The sequence below is a fragment of the Homarus americanus genome, unplaced genomic scaffold (genome assembly GCF_018991925.1).
Source record: "Homarus americanus isolate GMGI-L3 unplaced genomic scaffold, GMGI_Hamer_2.0 scaffold14467, whole genome shotgun sequence".
Taxonomy (NCBI): Eukaryota; Metazoa; Arthropoda; class Malacostraca; order Decapoda; family Nephropidae; genus Homarus; species Homarus americanus.
This window is the reverse complement of record NW_024733734.1, coordinates 8,007,274-8,035,208: the sequence shown is the minus strand read 5'-3', so window position 1 is coordinate 8,035,208 and position 27,935 is coordinate 8,007,274. Positions and strand designations below refer to the sequence as shown.

The 27,935-nt window shown below is 40.6% G+C and overlaps 1 protein-coding gene across 1 annotated transcript; it reads left to right on the top strand.

The window, feature by feature from the left end:
• Positions 1–633: 633 nt before the first annotated feature.
• LOC121869984 (titin-like) lies at positions 634–27,478 on the top strand. Its single transcript, XM_042371653.1, has 10 exons — positions 634–751; positions 1,289–1,380; positions 15,283–15,324; positions 15,523–15,579; positions 15,797–16,386; positions 16,637–16,711; positions 17,748–17,890; positions 18,404–21,900; positions 23,141–23,253; positions 25,118–27,478. The coding sequence occupies exons 4-10, from the start codon at positions 15,546–15,548 to the stop codon at positions 25,457–25,459; spliced, it is 4,794 nt and encodes a 1,597-aa protein (XP_042227587.1). The 5' UTR covers positions 634–751; positions 1,289–1,380; positions 15,283–15,324; positions 15,523–15,545; the 3' UTR covers positions 25,460–27,478.
• The last annotated feature ends 457 nt before the right edge of the window (positions 27,479–27,935 follow it).

The window sequence follows — 27,935 nt, the reverse complement described above, 5'->3', positions numbered from 1 at the left end:
TCAAAGGTGTTATTCCTAAGGACTCTCAGACGTCTGTAGTCTATAAAACCAGTGTCACTGATGTAAAGGCGTGTCACTTAGAACAGATCGGCACCTAATTAATCCACGCGCTGATCACCCCCACGTAACTCTTGTTGAAGGAAGAGTCGATGTTGGCTATCAAGGAGAAACTCTCCAGCGAACAGCCAGACTCCTTAAACATTTTATCTCTAAAATAAATTTCTTTTAATCATATATACAGAGAGTTGTTTTGTTGTATTACACATATTGTAACACACTCCTCTACCTTACCTAACGTTATGGTTACTTTTGTCTTACAATGATTTTATGTATGAATGAGTTCATACCACATAGCCGGTGTTGTCTAGTTAACATGACGGTGGTGGTGGTGTTGGAGGGTGGTGGTGATGGAGGAGGGTGGTGGTGATGGAGGAGGGCGGTGGTGAAGGGTAGAGATAGTGGAGGAGGGTGGAGATACTGGAGGTGGGTGGTGGTTAAGGGTGGAAATAGTGGAGGAGGACGGTGGTTGAGGGTGGAGATAGTGGAGGAGGACGGTGGTTGAGATAGTGGAGGAGGAGGGAGTCAAGAAGTGGGTGTCGTTTCCTCGAGAGAGTGACAGAGTGGAGAGTGGAAACTGCTGTGATCAGTCGTCAGCCAGACTCGGCAGAAGGAGCACGTGTCTTGTGTGTTTGGTGGAGCGTCTCTGGCGGCGCTCATGCTTGATACACACTCCTAGACACCACACAAATAAGTACGTGCACAGTGACCACACACACACATTTATACTCACAGAAAGGAGACAGCTAACGACACACACCTAAAACACACTTAACTACAACCACAGCTAAAGAAAAAAGATTACCCATAGCTAAGAGACACTTAGCCACACTCTTAACTAAGAAAATAATCACTGCTCTCTTTGACTCACACTTCAAGGTAAACCACAGCTACACACACACACACACACACACACACACACACACACACACGAGTAAACTCAGACCTTAGGACCCAGCCAAGGAGTCACACAGCTACAACTATTACTCACCATAAAAGATAACTACTGGTCATAAACTTTAACACTTACAATGCCTATACTTACACCTAAGCCTTTCAGTCTACCATACAACACCGATATGGATGAATTTATGTATCAGATGACATTCTCATACTGAAAAAAATAGCGATGAGAAACTGAAAGACGTACAGAAACACACCAAACAATGTTATATTATACAATCCTGTTATACAGACATATTTACAAAGTTATTTTTCTTCTTGTTCCCAGCATAACCTCTTATACCATACTCCAGCCTACCAAGAACCTCCTACAGTATCACGTCTGGATTACCCTACAGGAGGATAGTACTCGTCACCAAGGTATGAATACTTTTATTATCAAGTTCAACAAGGTAGCTCCCAGATAGATGTCTAGTAACGGTACAATTGTGTATAATATAAGGTGGTGCAGGTAGCCCCCAGATAGATGTTTTCTTTGTGACGGTGCAGTTGTGGTCGTATAATGTAACATGGTCTGGGGGCTAGAACAACTAAACGTTAAGTTGGTATCTAGTTAATAAAGTAATCATAAGAGTACAGTGGCGGTAATATTTATAATGATAACTTTGGGCTGAGTTTCGCCGCTAACTACGAATTCTCTCTTAGATTCTCAGGCGTTTTGGAAGTGAAATTAGAAATTTTGAAAGCCATATGGCTCTGTTCTGGTGAAAATAACGCTGCCACTAGATTTCATTAATTTTCTTCGAGACAAAAACTTCCCAGTCTTCAGTGAATATAGTTAACAACAAATATCATTCGCACAATACTTAAAAAATGATCTTGTTGACTACTCGGTCATATCGCAGCTAAACTATTTCATAGTGTATGTCAGTCAGGGCATTATGTTCTTCCATCTGACGAAGATCCAGAACAATTCCAATAGAGCATTAATTAAACACTTATTGTTGGTTTGAAGGAACACTGGAGTGTACAGTAGTATATGGACGCACTGAGAAGTTACTACCACTCGGGGGACACGCCAAGGAAAGAGTGTGTTGTACCCAAGTCGGAAGGAATCGTTTTGTTAAGTCACAAGTCGAGTTGATAGAAACGTTCAATAATAATTTATAGAACCCTTGGTTAAATTAATGTCATATACAGAAAGCCTTAATGAGAGGTCAAGAGTTGCGAAAGCTGATGTTGACAGAGTGGGAGGGGGATGCTGCCCCCCTCACGCGCATATAATGTTAACCTCACATTCTAGGCATGGTATTTGCCCTATAAATTGAGATATTTCCTTAAATTACATTTGAATTTTGTTCATAACGATGTATGATAATTCAAGATCACTTTATATTATATGTCCCACACGGAGAAGTTAGCCAAGGCCACATGAAGGTGGTGGGCAATGAGGGTGGTGGGCAGTTGCGGTGGTGGGCAGTTGGGGAGGTGGGCAGTGAGGGGTGATGGGCAGTTATGGTGGTGGGCAGGGCAGGAGGTGGGCAGTGAGGGTGATGGGCAGGGCACGAGGTGTGCAGTGAAGGTGGTGGGCAGGGCAGGAGGTGGGCAGGGCAGTGAAGGCGATGGGCAGTGAAGGTGGTGGGCAGGGCAGGAGGTGGGCAATGAAGGTGGTGGGCAGTGAGGGTGGTGGGCAGTAAGGGGTGATGGGCAGTTATGGTGGTGGGCAGGGCAGGAGGTGGGCAGTGAGGGTGGTAGACAGTGAAGGTTGGTAGGTAATTGTGGGTTGGCGGATGAGTTTAGGTTGGCGAGTGAGAGTGGGTTGGGGGGTGAGTATGGATTGGCGGATGAGTGTGGGTTGGCTGATGAGTGTGAGTTGACGGGTGAGTGTGGGTTGGTGGGTAAGTGTGGATTGGCGGGCGAGTGTGGGTTGGCGATTGAGTGTGGATTGGCGGATGAGGGTGGTATGGATGTGGGTATGGATGAGTGGGGATGTGGATGTGTGGGTGGTATGGATGTGTGGGTGGTATGGATGTGTGGGCGGTTTAGAGAGAGAGAGAGCTGTCAGACGCTTAAGCAGAGAGAGAGAGAAAGAGTACAGTACTTACTTAAAATGACATAACTTCACTACAAACATAACTATGTGGTGCACAGCCTCCAATGAGAACATGATGATAAAACATTACCTTCGCTTTGGTGTCATTCATAGACAGACATTCTTTCTCTCTCTCTCATAAAATAGAACTCTCTCACACACACACACACACACACACACACACACACACACACACACACACACACCTATACAAAAGTGAAGTAAACAAACAAGTTATGCTAAAGGGGGCTTAAGTTGACTTCTGTGAAATCATAGTAAAGTACAAGTGATCGCGGGCCCTTCGTGCCCTTATGAAAGTTTGAACGCTTGTGACAGTGTACAGCGAATGAGGGTGCGCTAAGTCCGTAGACTTGGATGGTTAATTAAGGTGTGCCAAGTCTGTAGACTCCCATCATTTTCCATCGTAAATGAAATTGTTAATTAATGCCTTCCTAAAGAAACCATCGACATGGGACCAGGTTTGTTCCACTCTACGAATTTTTTGCGATTTTTCCACCAAGTTTGATGAAAAACGATTGTGCTGTTTCGGCTGCCTGGAACAGACACACAGACAGACACACAGACAGACAGCTAGACAGACACACGGCTATTCCTATAGTATATTAAATTAAATAATTTTGTAGTGAATGACATTTTATTGTTATATTATGTTGCACTGTGTTGCATTGTTGTATTTGAACAGTTTAATAGTATTTATCTTATAGTATTTCATTGCATTCTGTGTCCACATTGATAACAATACCTGACACTACAGATGGACCGCCTGGAAGACACAGTATAATACAATAAAGTAACCAATATTCTCGGAAGTTTGCCCCACAATGTCTGCAACAATAAAACCTCAATCAAAATAGTATTCGTTAAGTTTATTTACATTTTGGAAGAACTACCCGGAGTCGAGACGGGAGAAAGAATTGTTTGAACATTAACCTGACTGAACACATGATAAATTTGAAGAGTAATGCAATCATCATTTTTTTTTCAAGTTTCTTTATTTTGGTGTAGAAATGCACCAGAGACCACCATATGGGTGGGGCATTTCAGCAGCGAAGACATCTGTGTATCAGGCAAAATTAAAAATTTCTGTTGAATACACGCATCGTAGTGAACAATAAATCCATTGAAAATATGTAAATTTAGCTACAAAAATTAACGTTTTGTGTTTAGCTAAATAAACAAGCTTAAGTAATGGTGAGGTTTAAAGTAAAAAAGAAAATCACCTCACGCTAGTTTGTAAGTTCAAGCAATTGCATTTTCTAACTTTCTTTTTTTACTTGCGAAAATAAAACCAAAAGGACACCAGATGTGTGGACGTTTCATGAGAAAATACATCTGCCTTCACTACTTCCAGTTCAACATCTGCCAACCTGCAGCTGTGCTCTCGTCAATTTGGGGGTGCCTTAATTGACTTAACACCTGGACAGATGTCGGTGTTTTTATTCTACATTTTCCGACACTTTCACCAGTAACAAGGCTAAAGAGAAAGGTATTAATGGAGCTGCGGTGTGTTCACGGGGAAACTCTTTTTGACCTATTTTGGTGGTGCAATGACCTGTATGTTTGGGTATAACTGAACATTTACTGTGGGAATGGTCTCAGGTTGTATTTCACACAAAGCTGCTACTTCGTATTATTATTAGGCAACGTGACCTCCACTGGGGATACCTCGTGTCACCTATGTGGTCTTAGTCGTATTTTAATTGACCCCGCATACTGTACTCTACAGTATATATGGACTGGTGAGATTTACTGATAGCTTTTTAACTGAGTCTGTAAAATGTTACTAGGACCACATAGTTAACGCGGGTTATTCCTGACTAATTTTATATCGAGTATCCTGTCAATAATAGTATTTGACGTATGTGTCTAGTTTCCAAACTTGTTAAGATCAACAATTAACACTTGGTTTTCCTCTTCATACAACACTGAAGATCTGCGTTAGGATCACCTAAATCTCTGAGGTATTAGGATATAAATATTGCTAGGAATGGAGTGAGGGGGAACTTTCGTAACATTCAATTATGATATTTTAGAGAAAAACTTTGGGATGAAACCTTGTCCTTCAGGGTTATGGTGGTTAAACAAATACCTATTTATTCTTAGCGTCAACCTTATATCTTCTTGTGACGCTTTATCCATAATATAGAATAACCTCCCTGATGTGAAGGCCTCGACTCGCGGCCACACTAGTGTACAGTTTGTCGCCAACAATCAGATTGCGTCGAGGAAAGAGACAAACAAACAAATAAGTAACATTTAAAGGAGAGGTATAAAAAATATAGAAAATAACGAGAGTTAAAATAAGGAGAGACAGAAGGAAAGAGAACACGTGCGGGGAAAAGAGAAAATGTTAAGAATAACAGACAGGCGGTATAAAAGTTAATATAAAACAGTTAACTAAACAGGTATTTTTCACCTGGAAGTGACTCGGTTTGGGAAGATCTGGATCAGATGAATAAATGTGTGGATAATACAGACGAATGAACGGGAATGTTTTTGAATACCCAGTAGGTCACGACACCATGCAGTTCACTGAGGTAAATCGAAACAACATAAAACACGGAGGGAGAAACACGAGCATGGCGCGGCACAGGAGACAGGACGGGCTATTAGGCCCGCACCTGCTGCTCTGTGTCAACCATATGTTACCACCACTCCTTCCTAGCTCCCTGTCTCAACTTTCTCACTCTGACCCCTGAATTATGATTAACAAAAAAGTTTGTCACTCTCAAAAGAAAGTGTTAACGGGGCTGAGAAAGCCAGCGAGGACGGCCTCCACCTGGAGCCACTATAACCTTTTTTTTCTATACTTAAAGTTATGGAGGAATCTGAAACCTGAACTTTTAGCGACTAAATCGTACAATATACAATTGAAATGAAGGCACGTTTAGAGGTTCACCAGTACAATGTTAGATGCAACTTGTACAAATATTCATCAAAACTAAATATTAACGCAACTAATTATTTCTGCCTGGTGAGCGTGTAAACAATGGGAGACATAGAAAAGGACGAATATAACAAAACGATATATTTATCACTTATGTAATGACCTGTTAATTCCAGTCTCTTTCTCTCTCTCTCTCTCATTATACAAGGTACTTCAACTAACATCCCGTCACTTCGTGCGGACCGTCATCTTAACCTCGGTTACCGCAAATTAAGCAATGTCCTACCAACGCCTTGCCTGCGGTTGTCAACGTTAACCAACTCTTCCTTGTTGATTGTTTGCTGCACCGCGCGTCGCACGCGCCACACTGCTCAACAAATAACATTGTTTGATATTATTGGTCTGTATCGTGACGTAATGATCCGGAAGATGAGTATGCTCCACACACATCTTATTCTGGTTCCCATTCTACAGTATAGATGGACCATTAATTTTAGTGTAATTGAGCACAGTATTTATTTAGTGTAGGAAGAGCATCTCCTGTAAGTAGAGTAAACTGTAAGGGCTCGTTTACACGATCAGTCTCGGAGCATGTTTTCGAAGCATGGTAACTAAGCTGTACTCGAGCAGTGATCGTGTAGATGGCAACACTGAACCACCAACCCTTCCCCGGCAGTTACGTGTGGGAGCCTTAAGGCCAGTCCACACGATCGAGCAGTGCCCGGCGGGCACGCGCTAAATGCCCGTTATTGGGCAAAATTGGCGGGCAAACCAGCGGAGTGCCCGTGCCCGTCGTTGAGAGAAATCATGGTGGGCCTGCCTGGTGGTTTGCTGCCGGATATGGAGCGGCGACTTTAAGTACTGCAAATGAGATACGTATATGTTCCCGGCTTGGTCCAGATGTCCAGTGTATAACCAAATAAGCTTATGCAATGTATATTATTGGCGTGATAATAAACGGGAGATTGTTTATGTATTATGTAATGAGGACATTCGTGTGTGTTCTTCGTTCCTGCCGCTCTCCCCACTCTAGTCCCATAGCTTCCTGTCTATGCATATCATAATTCTAACATTATTCAATTAATTTTTATGTATTACAAATCTCACCTGCAAGTAATCTTCCTTGAGTACTTCATACATGGCTTGACAAGTTCCAGGTATTATGCGAGACAAACTTTTTTGATATCCTCGTTCTATACTGAAGTGACGTGTAGGTGCACCCAGTTGAAAGATATATGAGCGTTGCCTCTAGACGAGCCTCTTCAGATATACTCTCCCTCATATTGGTATCCTTTTTCTTTTATATATGGTTCCATTTTCCCTAGAAGTTTGTCAAGGGTGTTGGGTCCATTCTCATGTAATTGGTGAAGTCTTGCTCATGTCCATCTTGCAGTTCACGTAAAATCGTGGCATGACTTCACAATACTTTTCTTCAACCTAACCACTCTTTGCACCATTCCCTTTTCTGCATTTGGTTCTTCTTTTTGCACATAGCAGCAATTATTATAGTACACAACGCTATGCTCTTCGCTTTAACTGTCCAGCGATTATTCCTGCGACACACCATGGTGATCGTACTTCACCCGCCACTGCCAACCACCTACTAGCTACCGGCGCCAGACTATGACTGCCGCCAACTACCCCCGTGTGTACAACAACACACAGGCTTTGCCAGGTAAACGGGCAAAGCCCGCCGGGCACTGCTCGATCGTGTGGACGGGGCTTAATAGTTGCGTGGCCACCCACGTGGGTCCCTGCCACTCCATACAGACGTGCAAGTTAAAAGCAAGGATGGACGTTGTGCCGTCGCCTACACCTCCCACCAGTGACCCTCAGGAGTCAAGGTTTGAGTAGACAAAGACGTTAACGTTACAAATTATTGAACTGTATAGGGACCGGCCATGTCTATGGCAGGTCAGAAGTGATGGATACAGAAATAAAAATGAACAATGTAAAGCTTATGGGGAAATGTATAGTCTCTCATATTTGTATCCGTCCTGGAAATATGTGGACGTACTTTATCCAAGTGAGTGTTGTACATTTCAGGGGTCATGCGAATGTATCGTTGCCCTTCCTGTGTGTCCTCACGCTGCATTTCAACAACTATTTGGTTATAAGTACCACACGATTTGTTCCTTAACCAGTTTTTCACCCACACACTCCGTTTTCTTGTTTGTTTTTTTTCTTCAGTATCATCCCAGCGGCCAAAACACACAACAGTGCGGCCGTCCGTCGCCGACTCGTCTGTCTGGGAGCCATGAACTTCTTGCCCAGCAGTCTACCACACACTCACGGGTAACGACTGTGTGGCAGTTGTTTAAAGTTCTGTGTAAACACACAGTCCACTAAACAGTGGTCAGTACCCTGCTCCGACCCCATGCTTCGCCACTGATCCGAAGCGTGCTCGGCCACCATACGTGGTAACTGATCGTGTAAACGAGCCCTAAGTGGCACACAACTATATTACTGTAGAGAAAGCTTTTATTACACTTTTTTTCTTTTTACAGTCCACGATACACCTTTGTTTGGGCATTAATAAGTCTTGCGGTTGATAACTTCTCGTGTAGTATCTTGCGGCCGAGCTTACTGTTCGTCTTTCTCTAAAAACAAAACTTTCCCTGCATTTTGGTAATACAGTATTCGTTGATACACATAATTCCGAAGAAGCTTTACTATTACAATCTTACAACTGTATCATCCTGACTGCAGGTAAGTATCCCCATCCGTCTTAGCGACTATTTTCATTATGTTGTTTGTTGCTGTGAACCGGAGTTGAGTAAGCAATAAAACTTGTTTTTGAACTGTAAATATTCTTCCATCAATATTATGTTTACAGTTGGTGGTTCAGGCAGTAAGGTAGTAAGCCACGTGAAAAAAAAACGAATATTGACTTAAAGTCTGGGAACCACTGGTACATATCACTTTATACGAATCCTTCGGTCCAAAAAGAGCAAGCGTGGCCGGCATTGCAATCACTTCCTCATGTGTAAAGTTAGCTACCCATTAACAGCGGTGTGAACTGGGGATGTTCAGCTGTCCACTACAGAGTATAACCTGAGGGTAGAGACCAGTGACACTTAAGACTGCTTGTTAAATGATAAATATGCCGTTTAAACGACGTACAGCAGAAATACTCTTGGTCTATAGCTTTTTTTTTTACACAAGAACATAAGAAATAAGGAGTCTGCAATAGGTCGGTTGGCCTGTGCATGGCAGCTCCTGTCGAGAGTTACTACCACTCTCTATCATCCATGAATTTATCTAGCCTCCTTTTGAAACTTTCCAGCGTTCCAGCACTTACTACAAAGTTGCTAAGCTTGTTCCACTCGTCCACCACCCTATTTGTGAACCAGTTCCTTCCTATCTCCCTCCTAAACCTAAACTTATCCAACTTAAATCCGTTGCTTCGAGTCCTATCCTGCTCGGATATTATAAGAACTTTATCTATATCCCCTTTATTGATTCCTTTCACCCACTTAAATACTTCTATCACATCTCCCCGCACTCTTCGTCTTTCTAGGGAATGCAAGTTTAGTTTCTTTAACCTATACTGATATGGAAGGTTTCTAAGTCCCGGAATCATTTTCGTTATTCTTCGCTGCACCGACTCTAGTGAATTGATATCCATTCTATAATAAGGGCACCAGAACTGAACCCCATAATCGAGGTGCGGCCTGACTAGTGCAAGATATAGTTGCAATAAGACCTCTGCACTCTTATGACTTACACTTCTAGATATAAAACCCAATACTCTGTTTGCCTTATTTCGAACATTAACGCACTGTTTTCTAGGCCGTAGGTCCGGGCTTACAAGTACCCCTAGGTCTCTTTCACAAGTCGACTTCTCTAGGTTGATGTTTGCTTTTCTCTAAATGCGATCGGATGCTATCATTATATAAGCAGGCTCATTATTATCACGTTAACCAGGCCATTTGAGAGACAACTCATTGACAACCTTAGTGACAATAAAATGCAAAAATATTGTCAAACTATAAGACAATAACCAGTAAGGTGACCATCACTTATGCTGATATGCCATTACTGTAGTACAAGTTCGGTCTAAGGTTTGATGATTCTGGTAATTTCACCAGTTGATTTGAAAATTTCTATAGTACTTTTATAGTCGTGCTATTTTATTTATTCTAGGACCAGTACTGATGCAGACGCTAAAATATCACCCTAACTAATACATCAATCTAAAACATAGCCCAATTCAGTACCCTGGGGTGTTTTGGCACCCCAAAATTTTTTGAAAGCTTATATTTTCCAATTTGTATTTAGAGTATTGTTGTCGTTTCCAGTAGTTTCCTAATTTGGTGAGGGAAGGCAGCAGCAAGAGTCGCTCAGTTCAGTTACTGCTTGTGAGGACTAGACGCCATTTTTCCTCCTGGGGTGTGGCATCACCCCAAAAGAACCAACCAAGTAAAGAAACATTTTTATGTCACAACACTGCCAAATATAGTTAGATATGTAGTAAAGAATATTTTCTATCTTTTCATCTTTTTTATCATGATAATGAAAAAATTATAATAATTTAAGGCAGAATTATGTACGCCTTCACAAAATAAATGAGCATTCGAATAAAAATTAAATTTTTTCAATTTTTTACTCAAAAATTAATAAATAACAGCTACAATGAAATCAATCTGCTCCCTAGTGAGTGGAAGAATATGGTGAAACAGCTATATGGATATATGTTGCAAATTAATAACAATACGTGAATTTTCTTTAATGGGGTGTCTCCGTACCCCATGGTACGGGTGAAGTCGGGAAAACCCAGTGTACCGACGTAGGGTAGGTCACATCATCGTCTGCACTTACAAGTTTAGATTTGCTTTTAACTTTCATTTATATGAGTTTTATACACCAGTTAGCTTTAGTTGTGGACAACTAGTGAGAGAGAATGTCAGACAACACCTCTTAGAGACTCAGACAGTGAGTGATGGAGGCCAACTGATGATTTACTTCAGAAACTGTACTGTACTGTGTAGTCTTATGGAAACGTTGTCAGAAGACTTTCACTTGATTGTATGTTTCTCCAACAAAATTACTCACGTTTCAGCAATAAACTCTTCCTTCTTTTTGATTTATATATTATATTTTTTGACTGTTCGTATGATGGTTCAATACTGTTCTGTTCTGTTCTGTTCTGTGAGGTTTAAATGAATACTGTGGCCTTTATATACGAGGTGTTGACCATCCATAAAGACAATTGTTTATTTTAATTGATGAAAGGCCTGGTCTTTGGCAAAAAATATTTCAATCAGTAATTGACTTTTTGGGGGGGAGGGAGGATAATAATAGGCTTATCGATTTAAGTTATTGTCATCTACACGAGATCTTTTTTTAACATAATAAAAAGGAAATGACCAGAATCTTCGTATTTGAAAAAAAAAAAGAATCATCTTTCGAACTAAAAAATAAGGTTATCTCTTATTGGTCAGTAGTATGAGGCTTTCAGAGATCTCAACGAGCCCATCGATCACTTTCTGTTCTCTATTCTCAGTGATAAATGACATTGGTGAAAGTGGTGCTTGGTATTATTGGTCACGGTATAGGGTAATGATGCAGGTTCCTACAGATTGTTACTGGTGAACCTTGGTGTACTGTTGGTGTTTTGGGTGAACAAATCCTGATAAACACATACACACAGGTACTCCAGTTTTCACTTACAATCCAGCTGTAGTAGTGTTGCGTCACCCTGCCTTTCTGCCACTTACTAAGTATAATAAATCACTCATCCTTTCTCTTTTACGCTCACTGAGACAAAGGAAAGACAAGTTCCGGGATGAGACTAGACTATAACGCAACATGCAAGATTGTTCTGATGACTTAAAATCTGACTACGCCCTAGTACAGTACAGACCATTATGTTGGTAAAGTGGGGTAAAAAAATACTGAAGCATTTAAACCTATAACCAAATAGTCAAGAATATATAACATATGGTGGATCAGTTTAGTCCCACCACGCTGGTAATATACAGTATAGGTTTCGTAGCGTCTTCCTCTGCCCAGGACCAAACTCGCAAGATGGTTTGAACGAATTCAAAGTTCGATTAATGTCCATTCTATGTTAACTTGCTGCCAAAGTTAGCACGGGATAGCTGTAACGTTTTTTTTTTTTCTCCAGGTACAGTACGTTTTGATATCAGAGTGGAAGCTGACGCAGTACAGTACATTACAATACAGTACAGTTAGTTTGTCAAATAGTTACCCTGGTGATTCCAGTACTCCTTGCAATTTTATTACTGTATACGCCATCTTGTTTTTAAAGTTTGACTGATTACGCCCTCAGTGATTTAAAAACCACTGTAAATGTAGTCACCGTTGGAGAGTGCTTCGTGTCACCGGTTTCTTTAGAACACTAAAAACTGTTTAACCGAGGCAACGCTTGGCCAACTTTGTTGCGATGTAGATCAAGTTTATCATGTGGACTTTGTCAGATGGTGGTCAAAACCGTCAAATATATAAGCCCGTTCTCTAGTTTTTATGGGGGGACACAGACAAATAGAGAGACAGGACGGAAAAACTACCCTAAAGGGTTGTAAATTGTAATAACATTTCGTCAACGCTTGATTGTATAAGGCAGTAAGATGTGGCCAGTGTTTGGATGACAGTCTTGTGGGGAATGATGACCTAAATGTCACCGAATACTTTACATGAACTCCCAAAACCGTGTAGCAATGATCAAATTTGACCGGCAAGTTCCCCTAAATTCACGCGGTCAAAATTTCTTAAAAACGGCAACTTCTTGGCAATTTAGATAATCGGCATATCAGTTATATATATATATATATATATATATATATATATATATATATATATATATATATATATATATATATATATATATATATATATATATATATATATATATATATATAGGAGACGCTTATATGGCAAGAAAATCATGAGGAACACGAAGTCATTTTTTTTACCGTCTGTTAACACGTTTATCTGTGTCTCTTTTAACCATGACTAAGGGAAAGTTGCCACAAATTATTTACTAGACAAAATAACCTAATACCAGATATCAGCTCACAATTGTACCTCATCTGATTGGAAGAAACACTTTTTAAGTTACTCGAGGCGTGACACTGTGAGACTCATGCTTATAACGTAAATCAGTGAGTATTATCTCCAAGCGGGCGTGAACACAGAATGTTTATACATGACGAAGATGACGCCGCCGCCATACTTTAATCCTGGTCAAAAATCATCGACTCTGAATGAAAATAAATAATTAGTTTTGGAGTCCCTATTCAGGCGGTAACATGCTCGATGACATGATTGACATTTATTTTCCACACAAGGTAAAGATATTAATTTGATTGAGAAGTTAAATCTCGCTTGGTAGGTGTTTATGTAACTTTTTTTTTTTACAATTTATTCCTTTGATTTTCCAACCATCTATAAAATATTTACTACCTCTTGACCAACGAGGATTGTTGTCACTCGCATATACACAACTAATCGTTATCTCATTCAGATATAAGAACCCTTCGCCCACCTAACCTAACTCCCGGAACATGGTCAGCATTACACCTCACTCACTACCCATGCAAGATACTGTGGCTGGTCCATCTTACATGAACACCATCCCAGTCATCAACTAAGAAAGACCAGTGCCGGATTTAGACCTGTGGAGGCCCATGGGCAGCCTCTTTGTGGAGGCCCCCTCATTATAACTACCCAAGAGGGTGGGGTGGCGAGTAAAGCGAGCCTAAACATCTGGGAGTTCCGGGGGGCGCTGTAAGTCCCCCGGGAAAATTTTGTAATTTGAACACTTCTTTGGAGAATTTTGAAGCCATATGCAGTTATATTGAGGAAATTAAAACATTGAGACATTTTTAATTAACTGTATATTTATTGATAGTGTACAAATTCCCAACACACACACACACACACACACACACACAAAAGTGAGACATGACTGGAGTCATTCATGTGGTTTCAAGTCGACCAGCCCTGATATAGCTACTACCGCACATGTCAAAAATTTTCAAGAGACTTCACAGAAAAGAATATATTATTAGTTATTACAGAGAGATGACGCTTTGCATTATTAATCAGATAAACCTCTACGCAAATAATGAAAATAAAAATAATCCAAATGAATAAACAAATAAATAAAATATTGTAATATGTGGAGGCCCCCAGATTGTGGAGGCTCCTGGGCAGCTCCCCGCTTTGCCCACTCCTGAATTCGGCCCTGAGAAAGACTGGTATTAGTGATGGACTGTACAGCCACTGACAGAGCTAATGGTTATCACTTAGCTATAGGATAACAACATTATTATATTTTACCATCGGCTGCTGTTGTGGCCATTGTTTGGACTCGGGGAGGAGAGCTGGTCCATAACGAGAAGTGTAAGGGAGTGGTGAGAGATAGAGAAATAGGAAGTGAAGGAATGAGAGGAAGATATACAGTAGAAGAAGTGAAAGAATGTAAGAGAGGAAGTACGAGAGTAAGATGTGCTGTACTGTACTTAACTTATTTAGATTTAAGTGTTTTTTATAGTTCCCCCGGGATAAACGTACTTCAGCATACGGCAACCTCTTAGAATTAGAATACGTCTTACGGTAAAACTTTAAATTAATTTTAGAAGAAATTTCATAAACTTAGATAAAGCATGAACTTAAAGGCCATGAAGTGTAGAATAAGCTTAATGTGTGAACATAATTTAGAATGTAAATTTAGATTACATGTAACGTAGTATAAAAGTGGCGGCATAACTTAACTAGGAAGGCATGCTTGTGTGGAGGCGAGCGGTTAGGAGGGCCTGGTGGTGTAGAGGCACGGGAGGGAGCATGGTTACTTGATAACGAAGAAACTTTAAGGGGGTGATAACATGTTAGATTAGTGACGTGGAGGGACTGTTGGTGTTGGGGGCGGGGAGGGAGTGTGGTTGGTGTTAAGTGAAGGAGGAGGCAATTGGACCACGCCAGATGGCGTGTGGGGATATGGCGGTGTTGTACTGTACCTCTCTCTTTCACTGTCGTAGATTCTCCCCCTCTCATTTAAAACCTCGACCTCACTCTATCGCCTACAGTAGGTACTCAATGGGTCTGGGTCTTTCATAAGGATCCTTAAGCCATAGTAGAACATAATTTAGTTTTGGAAGATAAAAATAAACGATTGTACATTTATGTTTGTGTGTGATACAGAAACGATGATTGTGTGCATGTTCTTTTTTTAAAGAGAAATACAGGGGTAACAGTGTAAAAACCGACTAAAAGGTGTGAATATGATTATTTAAATATTCAGTAGACAAATTCCAAATACTTCAGTAATGTTCATATAGTGTGTTTGGTGTTGCAGGTTCCTCGGGTTCCAAGTTTGATGACGCACTAACGTGTCCAGGTGGGTCCCCTACAGGTACAGTAATTATCAAAGCTAGCGATTTTATTTATTGATTCGCCTTGTCACTGTATTATCTGATATACTACGAAGAGTTAATCTCTGATCAGTTACTTGAATTTAGTGTCCCATGACGCGTACGGCACCATCTAAAACAAACAATACGTTTCGTCAACAAAATAAATAACTTTTCGTTTACAGTAAGTGAGGCGAGCAGAGACGGGATGGCCGGCGCGTGTCTCTTGTTGCTCCTGCTGGGTGAGTTATTTCCTCTGTCTGCCTTTTATCATACAGTGTACTTGTCTCTCGGTTTATCCATATACAGTATGAATATTTTGGTGTATATTTCATTGTTTTATGTTTATTATTAACCAAATTTATTTTGAAACAATTGTCTAATGTTTTCTTACCTTTGACAGTTAATTAAATATTAAAGTTAAATCAGACGAAACATAAATGTCATTATATGTGGCAGGTTTGGTGAGAAATGGAGTCCCCGGGACTTTGGGGGAGAAGAGTGAAGTGGGGCTCACCTTGGAGAACTGGGCAGCTGCTATCCACACCGTGGCGCCAGCAACCCACCAACTACACGCTGCAACACAACTGAGCATTGAAGCAAAAGATGAAGAAGGTACCAATATTGAAGTAATGTCTGCGGAAAATAACGATAAAGGTGACAACGAAGAGAATGGAACAACATATGAAGATAAAGGAGAAAGAACAAAAAATGAATCCATAAAGGAAGGTAAAAAGGAAGAAGTAACTGGTAATGGGGCGGAGTCTGCCAGTGACTCCTCCCCGAATGTCGCTACCTCCCGCATGTTATTGGTAGATGAGGATTCGGTTCCAACGTTCAAGTCCACCTCCAGTACCCAGGACCTGCTTACCTGGCGCCTCAAGAATACAAGCCTCCTTGAAGAACTCACCAATAAGATCTTCGGGAGCGGTGAGGATCTGGAGAGCGTCAACAGGGGAGGAGAACCAGCAGTAGGGGTCGACGGTGGTACTAAGGGAGGAGCAGTCGAACAGACCACCAACAGCAGTCAGAACGAGGCCGCATCTAAGGTGAAATATAAATCAGCAAGTGTAGAAGATATTTCGATGTGTTGATAGTTGTCACTTTCTGTATCAAAACCATCCGTTCTTGAACAGCATTTAGCATTAACAGTATTTGTAAGTTTTGCCCAATAAGGTAAACAGCCATGACTGATTTTTCTTCACGCATATTATTGACAGTCAAGTATACCATTATTTTGGTTTGTTGTTGAGGACATCAAACTTTTGGAATTAGTACAGCGAGTGTTGTTCGGTTTAGGTGGTGGTAACGCGAGTGTCTGCACCTGAGGAATTCCTTTACCAACCTGGGGAAGATGTCATCTGTAACACCCAGGTGAGTACCCTACACTGAATTAAACCCGTGTTTAAAAACCACTTCAAGCTTACAAAATGGTCTTAGTACCAGTATCTGTGACTTAACCCATAATCATTCGGATTATGAAGGAAAATCTTAAGTGGTGGGTGTCCGTCCGAGCCACGATCCTTCTTCCTCTCCACGAGTGTAAAAAATTAGATAAATAATTAATAATGAAATCATGAATTAATAAAGGGAAGGAGATAATTTTTGTTTATATAAAGAGAGAACGACAACACGTTTGTTTATGTAATAGGGGTGAATAATATACCGACAAACGCCACTACATGTCATCACCAGCTGCCGAAACTAAAACGTAGTTTTAACTATCGTAAACTTTACTTAATCCTCCCTCAAGTGTCATTCATCATTAAATTAACATAGTTTTTGGTAATAGTTTAAAAAATAAATGTAATCTGACAACTCCTGATGTTAGCCGTCAGCTCTTATTATGGGGTTGAAAGTTGACATCATAGTTACTTGTGTGGTAAGTTGACGTCATACAGTTAGTTGTGTGGTAAGTTGACATCATACAGTTACTTGTGTGGTAAGTTGACATACAGTTACTTGTGTGGTAAGTTGACATCATACAGTTACTTGTGTGGTAAGTTGACATCATACAGTTACTTGTGTGGTAAGTTGACGTCATACAGTTAGTTGTGTGGTAAATTGACGTCATACAGTTAGTTGTGTGGTAAGTTGACATCATACAGTTAGTTGTGTGGTAAATTGACATCATACTGTTACTTGTGTGGTAAGTTGACGTCATACAGTTAGTTGTGTGGTAAGTTGACATCATACAGTTAGTTGTGTGGTAAGTTGACATCATACAGTTAGTTGTGTGGTAAGTTGACATCATACTGTTAGTTGTGTGGTAAGTTGACGTCATAGAGTTAGTTGTGTGGTCTCAAGTTTCATTAATTGCGCTTCACTATAAATGTTGTACAATTTGATCAGTGGTACGTTCTAAACGAGTGTCTAGATGTCTGCTAACACACTTAATACACACCTGCAGAAATCGGCGATATGTATGTCTGCTAACGAGACTCTGGAACTCCGGCAGCAACTTCTGCAAGACCTAGAAACCTCCTTCAATGCCCCCCTTCCCTCTAGGATCCGCTACCGCCTCAAGAAGAAACCCTCCATTTATACGTCCAAGTAAGATTATCTTAATACAGTATTCTCCATTTGAATAATAATAATAATAATAATAATAAAACGAGTAAGATTGTCTGTTCTAGCCACAGCTCCAAAACATGAAGCAGTTGGAAACCTGAAACTTTACATACATAAAGCATTTGGTTAGTGTCACCGTGGCTGAACCAGGGTACTCAGTTTTAATGGAACATATAACACTAGTATCAAAGTAGATTTTAATTGCAGTGAAACATACCATGTAATGTTAAATCTAAGATAAGTTGTGATTAAGCATTTAATACAAGTGTCAAAATATTAAGTTTGTAATTACTGAAAGTGAATGTTTCAAATACTGTTCCTATAATTAAGTTACTCATTCCTTTATCATTCTGAATAACATTTCTGTATTGTAAACTTGTGTTGTTTTTTAACCAGATTCTACCTCACACATATTACTTGTATGGCTGCTTTTACGTGCCATTCTTGAATTCTCATGTATTTACCGATGTATGATGACGTTTGGTTACCTTCCAGGAAGCCTGGCAGTACCCGTTTTGACATAGGAATCCCAGACATCTACGAAACAGAAGTTTCGGTTACGCCCAAGGACCTCCAGCAGCCTCACCCCAGGCCCACCATTGGCTACTCTGACGAAGTTTATGGCTTTGCTGCTGACAGAAAGTTCCAGCAGTATGTCCTGCCTAAATCTCCAGAGTATGTCCCTCTGGGAGCCTTGGTAACGCCAGGGTATACAGATAATGCAGGTAAAGGCATAACCAAACCTTACATCCCTCTCAACAGGAACCATGGGACCGACAAATCTAGTCTGGTGTTCCGGCCTCCTCGACGTCCACCAGGTAGTCAGCGTCGTCGTACGAACGGCCTTCTTCGCCGACCAACCGCTGGTGGACCTCACTACTTCACACCTGCACCAGAGCGTGTGAGTCTGCAAGCGCATCTTCAGTATCGGCGACCCGTCTCTTTCAAGTATAGTAGGACAGATGCATTACCCCAGGGTGACTCCGGCCAACACTCCACGACAACACAGAGGGTCTACACTACCGAGGCCTACCCCGACATCAGCTCCATTTCACCCCACTTAATACCTGCCATTACAGCCACTCCTGATCATGCCAGTAGCATTGCTGCTACAACAGAAGGTTACAAAAAGCCCCCACAAACGTACTTGCCTCCAGAGCTTGAGTATATTCCCCTTCAATCCACACCGTCCAAAGCAAAGACACAGAACCACACTAAACCCTCCGACCATTACCTGCCACCAAATAAAGAGTATATACCTCCAGTGAGTCTGCATCAGGAACCAAAAGCTGAATACAAGCCCCCAGTAGAAGACCATTACGTACCTCCTCAAAAGTATCTTCCACCCAGTAACGAATATGTTGCCCCAGTTTCACCACATAGGAACGAGACGTACACTCAGCCATCGCAGACGTACCTGCCACCTCAAAAAGAATATGATGCCCCTGAAAGTGAGTATGAATATTCTTTGAAGACTCAGACTCCTCCTCAGCCGAAGTATCAACAACCCAACCAAGGATATGAGGCTCCTAAACCTGAGCCAAAACCACCAAATGAGACCTACAATGAGCCTTCGCGCAAGTACCTTCCCCCCACCAGAGAATATGGTTCTACAAAAAGTGAACATAATACTCCCAGCCAAGTTCACAAAGAACAGCTTGGAAACCATTTTCCACCTATTAGAATATATATGGCGCCACCCAAAAGACCTCATCTACCATCCATAGGTCACAAATCTCCAGGAGAAGGTTATGCTGCACCGCCCAGAAAATATCTTCCACCAAATATAGACTTTGAGCCGCAGCGGAGGTTACCGGGGAGTGGACGACCCCCTCACCGACAACGTCGACCGGGCAATAGAAGAAGGAAGCACAGGAAACGTCCAACTCCCCCAACAAGAAACTATCTTCCACCTAATAAAGAATACATAGTTCCAAAGCCTGACGCCCCTCACATTCCTGGAGTTTCCCATCCTACCAAAGCACCAGTGGAGTATAAGACTCCACCTGGAAAAACGTATGTGCCACCTAGTAAAGAATATTTACCTCCAAAGAGTGAAGACTCGCATATCCATTCAGACTCTTTTTCAATGACCACAATGTCATCACTTCTTTACACACTCCCTGCAAGAACCTACCTACCGCCCCATCGCAATTACCACACACCAATTCCTGCCTCAGAATATGCACCCCCACATCACCCTACGTTACCAGCTACTGCTTACGAAACACCCCTACAGAGATACCAGCCACCGAACAAGGATTATTTGCCACCGAAACCTGTACCACACGGGACTGTTTTACCTGATTGGCTGGTGAGCATTAAAAAAGGCCATAGTCCTCCAGGATACAAAGATGAGCCTCATGGTTATGCCCCAAATCCGACCCCACCTCCAGGCTATCACCCAGACCATTCCACAAGAAGGGAGCATTCATCAAGCCCAAAACCTCCAGCTTATTATGAAACTGTCTATCAATCACCTGGTGCTACATATTATGCCCCTAAACCTGTATACCACCCCCCTGAGACTTCGTACCATCTTCCTGAACCCGACCATTTCCTTCTTGAAAATCCACAGTCGACACCAAACCCAGTTTACTCCTTTCCTGTGGGAATCTACCAGCCACCCCTCAGAGAATACCTCCCCACCACTGCTAGATCGGTTTCTGCCCAAGTTTATGTTCCCCCCAAAGTTTCACCGGATGTTCTCAGTGCTCCCGAACTTCCCGTAAGAGATTATCACATAGCAACAACCAAGACTTCTTATATCCCACCACCACCTCCACCTTTGCATCTCCCCATCGACCCCACTTACCTACCGCCGACCAAAGAGCCATCAGTTAACTACCTCCCTCCCAATCTTGACTATCGCGCTCCAGCTGGTTATGATGGCCCCATAACAACCCATCCACCACCTTCCTTAACCTACGATCCTCCCAGTCATCCAGAGCCGGATTATATTACTCCATTTTACTCCAAGCCTGATTACGCTCCCACTGTAAGTCCTGCATCAGATTATCATCCCTTGGCCCCCCCTGATCCTGACTATGTTCTTCCAATACATCTTGAGCCAGACTATCACCCTCCGACTCACCCAGAACCTTCCCATGCTTTGCCATCCTTCCCCAAGACAGACTCTCCTCCTCACCCAAAATCAGTGTATGTCCCACCAGCGACTCCAAAACCACACCTCACCACTGTACTTATCATGCCTCATACAACAGTCAGCCCTCCATATGTTCCTACAACCTCCCCCAGACAAGATTACATCCCTCCAGCCTCCCCTAAGCCAGATTATGATCCTCCTGCTATTCCAAAGCCAGAATATATCCCCCCTGTTGCCCCTAAGCCAGAATACGCTCCACCAGTTACATCTAAGCCAGATTACATTCCCCCCGCTGTTCCTAATCCAGAATACATTCCACCGAAGACCCCAAAACCTGACTACGATCCACTCACTACATCTAAGCCAGATTATGTCCCTCCAAAGACTCCTGTTCCTCATCGTACTCCTACAGCACCTCCAACAAGCTCTCGCATCACCACCTACAAGCCTACACTCGACACTAAACTGCAAAATCTACAGGATTTCAGTCATCCTGGTATTGGTCGAGTGTTCTCCAATCTCCGCCCTTCCTCGTCACCAGGACACAACGAGGTTTCGACTTATTCTCCACCTGTTTACACTCCTACCACCTATGAACCCGGGTACAACGATCTTCCCATCAGTGCCGAACCTCTACAACGTCATCCTCCGACTGACCCGCCCCACTACCCGCCTGACTACGACGACTATTATTACTACTACGATGACAACGATGATGACTACTACTACTATTACGATGACGTCGATGACTATTATTACTACTACGATGACTACGACTATGCACCATATCATCCGCCAGTACGAAGACCTCACCACCTTAGCAGACACCCCAGCTACATCCCTGACAATGAGATCCTCGATTTTGGGTATATTGCCGGCATCCCAGGTAAGATGATTTGTTTTTGTATACAAAACTGAATTCATGGCCTCATTTTGTAACACTAAATTATTTTAGCATATAAGGTAACCGCACGATGCTAAAAGATCATATTCTTTTCTCATTTATATTTTTGTAAGTTATTTTGAGGATTGGCTGGCTAAAAAAGAGAAAGTTGCTCTTCATAAGGTCGACTTTGCAACTTGTGGACAATAATTTGTAGTAGCAAAAAAAGATTAGAGTTAAAAGAAAAATATGACATCAAACATATGTCTAGATTGGTATCCGGTAAATTTCTCGAAATCAATTGCTCGACAGTAAATTGCTCGAAATCAATTGCGCGAAAAATAATATCTCGAACGATCAATTGCTCGAAAGGCAGATTGCTCGAAAATATCCAAAAATAAGACAAAAAAGTACAACTTTATTATTGTTAATTGAACAGTTAAAATTAAGAACGGGTACATTTCTATTATACAACAGTTCTTAAATATTCTTCTACATTGTTTGTTTCGTCATAGTTTAAAATAAGAACGGGTACATTTTTATTATTTTTGTGGTTGGTTGATGGAAACAATTGAAGTTTTCTTGGTGTTATATTAATGTTAAATCCAGAAAATGTACAATATCAGCCCAGAGAGAAAGCCCTAGAAGACTGACTGCTAAGGCGAGTGTTGAGGCTCCTTATATAACCTGCTACGTTGACGTGTCGTTAGACGGCGCAGGCGCAGTGCTCAACTGACGTGGTGCTTCGAGCTTCGAACTGCTACAGTATTCAACCGTTAAATAATTGATTTCGAGCAATTTACTGTCGAGTTCGAGAAATTATTTCGAGCAATTTACTGTCGAGCAATTGATTTCGAGAAATTTACCTAGATTCGTCTTGATTAGATATACGGGTACTGTATTTTAAGTTATTAGGAAGGTTTCTGCATATTATATTTAATATTGTTTAATTTATAGTAATCTTTCATATTTGTTTACATGTATTGTCGTAAAAATAAATACATAAAATGATAAAAGAGATATCAACCACACAGCATATGGTTCTTCCTTTATCTACCAATCCGTGAAGAGTACAATATAGTGCAGTACAGTTGACTGGGTGAGCTTAGTTTTTGCAATCTTTTTCATAACCAGACAATAATTCCGTAACACATACCCTAAATAGGTGCTCATTCCTCACTGAGTAATATGAGAATTATGTAACAAAAGGAGATGTTTTGATTCATGAACTACACTCCCACAGGTCGAGCTGGGAGAGACTACCCCATCCTAAGCTACATCCCTCTCACCTCCTTCGGTTGTGACCTTGTAGCTGATTACCCAGGCTACTATGCTGACATGGAGGCTGGCTGTCAGGTAAGTGTGGCTCTATACTAGCACCATTACTGTGTACCATTATACTAGCACCACTACGGTGTACCATTATGCTAGCACCACTACAGTGTATCATTATACTAGCACCACTACGGTGTACCATTGTCCTAGCATCTCTATAATGTATCATTATACTAGCACCACTACAGTGTACCATTATACTAGCACCACTGGTGTACCATTATACAGTACAAGCACCACTACAGTGTACTAGTATACTAGCACCATTACTGTGTACCATTATGCTAGCACCACTGGTGTACCATTATACAGTACAAGCACCACTACAGTGTACTAGTATACTAGCACCATTACTGTGTACCATTATACTAGCACCACTACGGTGTACCATTGTCCTAGCATCTCTATGATGTACCATTATACTAGCACCACTACGGTGTACCATTGTCCTAGCATCTCTATGATGTACCATTATACTAGCACCACTACAGTGTACCATTATACTAGCACCACTACAGTGTACCATTATACTAGCACCACTGGTGTACCATTATACAGTACAAGCACCACTACAGTGTACTAGTATACTAGCACCACTACAGTGTACCATTATACTAACACCATTGGTCCTGTAATGGTGATCCGTATTCATTACTATAAGGTAAGTACTGGCACCTTCATAATACAATGTGACTCATGACTCAGTGGATGTGGTGTTAAGAATATAAGATTTGCCCCACCCATAAAGTACAGTACTGTATGTTGACGTCATTGAATGATACACAGTAGTAGATGTTTACAGTAGAAACGCTTCCTGTGACTGTATTAGTATCATGGCTAGTCTTATGGAATTAATGTACTGTATAGTTTAATGCTTCATTGTTGAGGTTTAGGATTAAATTTGAATGTGTAAACAAACGGGATACACGTGTGTGTGTGTGATTTCTACACTGCCTTTTCATGTATTTTTCAGCATTTGTCTTGCACTACACCTTTTCACATATCCGTTGAGACATTGTTACATAACTATTTGACAAATTTCATAACCGAATGACAGAACACATCTCGAATGACAATCTAAAATAACTGTTGGTGGTATGTCATTCTCCAATTGTTACATTCTCAAACTATATGTAGACTGTCGGTTTATTGTTCACGTCTGTCAACTTCATAACTTATGTCAGTCACTTCCATTAGTTTGAACGAACAATTATTTTAGATTGTCATTCGAGATGTGTTCTGGCATTCGGTTATGAAATTTGTCAAATAGTTATGTAACAATGTCTCAACGGATATGTGAAAAGGTGTATTCTTTCCGTCCATTTAAAAGTTCCTTAGCCTTATATCTCAATAATTTTTTCTTCGAATTTAGTGAAAGGTTTAATTTATCCAGAACAAATACTACATTACTTTTGGAGTCTATTTACAATTTAGGTACTCAATTTTCATATTCTTTTTCATGCTCAATTTGTTTTATGTACTATAGTTTCGGTCATCGTTTGTTCAATATCCAATAAACTTGGGCCATGGATGGTAGTCTATCTGAATAAAAACTCCATTGTTTTTTGTGTTGAATATGCCATTTAGTTGGTAAATTTGTATATTCTTCTTATTCACACTCTGTCAACTTTCCCTCGATTTCACCAGACTTTGTACAGTGACTGTGTGGCCTATACGTGACTATAGTTTCAAATCTATTTCGCTATTCAGTGATAAGTAAGTGTATGTCCGTCCGTCTGCTTTGTATAATTGCACATACAGTATGCCTCCTTCCAATTCGTTCACTACTTCAGTGTCCTCTGCACACCCTTCTGAATAATTGCTTCGTATTTTCACTTGTTATTTTTTCTTACCTACAGTAAGTATAATCCCTCTATCTACACAGGTGTTCCACATCTGTCACCGCAGTGGCCGCCAAGATTCCTTCTTGTGCCCAAATGGCACCATCTTTAACCAGAAGTACTTCGTGTGCGACTGGTGGTACAACTTCGCCTGCGAGGACGCACCCTTTTTCTACCCTGTAAATGCTGCTATTGGTCACCCTGGCGTACCACTTCACAGAAATGCATTTGAGCCTGATCTCCATGTCATCCACCATCTACCACCCCTCCATCCCCAACAGTACCACCATGCCACTCCCATCCCCTTTCACTACACCCCTCACCATGCCACCCTCCTGCACGAAACAAACGCAGCCTCTCCACCATCATCGAACTCTCCACCATAATCGATACACGTATCACCACATCTACAAGTTAGCATCAAGCCTCATCTGGGTCACCTCGACCCCAACTATGCCTCACTAGGCTAGACAGAACATCCCCATATCAATTGAAATCCGTTATTTATGTCTTGTAAGATATCCAGCAAGTGTCATTTTCAAACCTTCAGCTGAAACTATGGTGTACAGTATAGTGTGTGAAATTGAGAACGTTGAACAACTGTGAAAAAAGAAGAATATGCAAATTGTATATAGTGAAAGATTACATCCTTGTTCATTCTTGAGAACATTCAGAAGTTAAAAAAAGATTGATCGTTCTTGATGAGAAACTGGGCAAGCAGGCTCAAATCCTATTGAAAAAAAACAAACACCCAATGAAAATTATGTGAATCCATCTTTGACCCTGCCTCATAGAGTAAAATATAAGAATTAATCTGGTATCACTGACAGTACAGTAAGACTGTATTAGTAATTATCCATTTATAATTTTTGGGGGAGGGGAGGGGTTAAAGAAAGTCTTCTAGAAAAATTTAACGAAGTTGTGTACAGTATTTATTTCCACACAATACTTAGACTATTCACAACTCGTTTCAGCACCGAGTTCCCACTAAGAGCAGATCCAAACAATTAAAGCTTTTTGTTTCATGATCAATTAGATCAACCAAAGACAAAGTTGCAATGATTTGTCAGTTTGTTTCGAGTATCATCACTTTCCATGAATAATTGACTTATTTTACTTACAAATGAAATAAAAGTGTTCTTAGAATAAGAAGAGCTTTGATGAGGCCAATGGAAAGTTATAGTGTAAAACTTAATTTATCAGGAAGATTAACTAACACTGAGACAATGCATCATCAGTATAGTCGAAGGTCATCCTGCAGTGGAGGTCACTTTGATTTAAATACAATATATTTGTCAGCTGATACCCAAGCCTAGTGTAGTTTCCATTTATATTTCTCACTGTGGTAATCTAGTCCCATGCAGTTATTATTTTGTGTAGCCTAGCTTATATATATATATATATATAAATTGCTTAATATTGATAATTTTTATGTATTTCTTTTCTTTGGAACTTCTGACAGACCATAGACGATCATTTAGATATACGTACATAATACCTTATCTAGCATACTCCAGATATAATTTGACTATATTACGAAGGTAAATGACGTCTTAAATGAAACGGAGCAAATTTGGCTCTACTGTATTCAAATTAATTTCAGTTATTTTGAAAACCAAAACTGTCATTTACTTTGTAAAGATTAATCAACGGCTATCCCTATCTATGTGTTCTTTTTTATTTACAATTCCGAATCATATATGTACTGTATGCTTTGAGCATTAAAATGGAGAAAGTTCCTTAGGATGTTCTGATCAGAATTGCAAATTATAGTTTTAAGAAGATTCTAATGCTTGTTTTAGTTAGATTTCTGCCTTTTAGTTTGTGTATTAAATTACTGTACAGAGAAGTAATATTTTTGTATGAAGAATTTATTATATGATACCTGTACTTGTAGATGTTTAAGTCAATAAGCAGGCATGTCCATATTTGTTATATCATTGTTATAAACTGTTTACTGTATATGATAAGTGAATTAAATGTTTTTTAACTCATACAGAGTTATACTCTATCTCGTTCAATTGTTTAATGTCGTTAGAATAGTGTAATTACGAACCTTGCTATGTGCTTAACACACCATGGTGCACATCCACAGTCTTATGTCTTGTGTGCGGAATCCGACCGTCTTCTGTGGTGGAATCATACCGTAAACTGAGGCGGAATCCTATCCTATTCTTGGGCGGAATCATACCGTATTCTGAGGCGGAATCCTATTTCGACCTACTGGGACATAGTCGGACATATTCCAACCAATTTTGTCCAAGTTGGACAAAACCCTGCAGAACCTAACCTAACGTATTTTTTCTTCGTTTGTTTTTGGACTTTTTGGACCTATTTTGCCACTTATGGGTTTTCGAGGTCATTTCTTGGTGCTTGTGTATTATTCTGGATGTACTAAAATAGTTAGGAACATTATATTTTAGTTCTGAGAGAAAAAGTATTTTTGGCCAAAAATCCTTTAAGGCTATAGACTTACAATTTTCTTCATTTCGGCCAAAAAATGGAGGGTCTTTTCTTGGTGTGTGTATTATTCACGGGATGTACTAAAAATAAGATTCAGAAGCACACAGTGAAAGTACAAGTTCAGGAGGAAAAGAAACATGACACGGCCAAAAAATCATATAGGCCTATATAGACTTTGTTTCCTTTATTTAAATAAAATGATTTGTTCCATTTGATATAGAGTACTCTGAATACTACTTAAGGATCTTAATTTGATATCTTGATTATAACATTTAAATGACACCTGAAAATATTCCAAAATGATTTTGAATATTTTGATACTTTTACATAATGTTCACTCGCCACCATGGGTTTTGAGGTCTCATTCTTTGGTGCTTGTATTCTGGATATGCCTTTCTA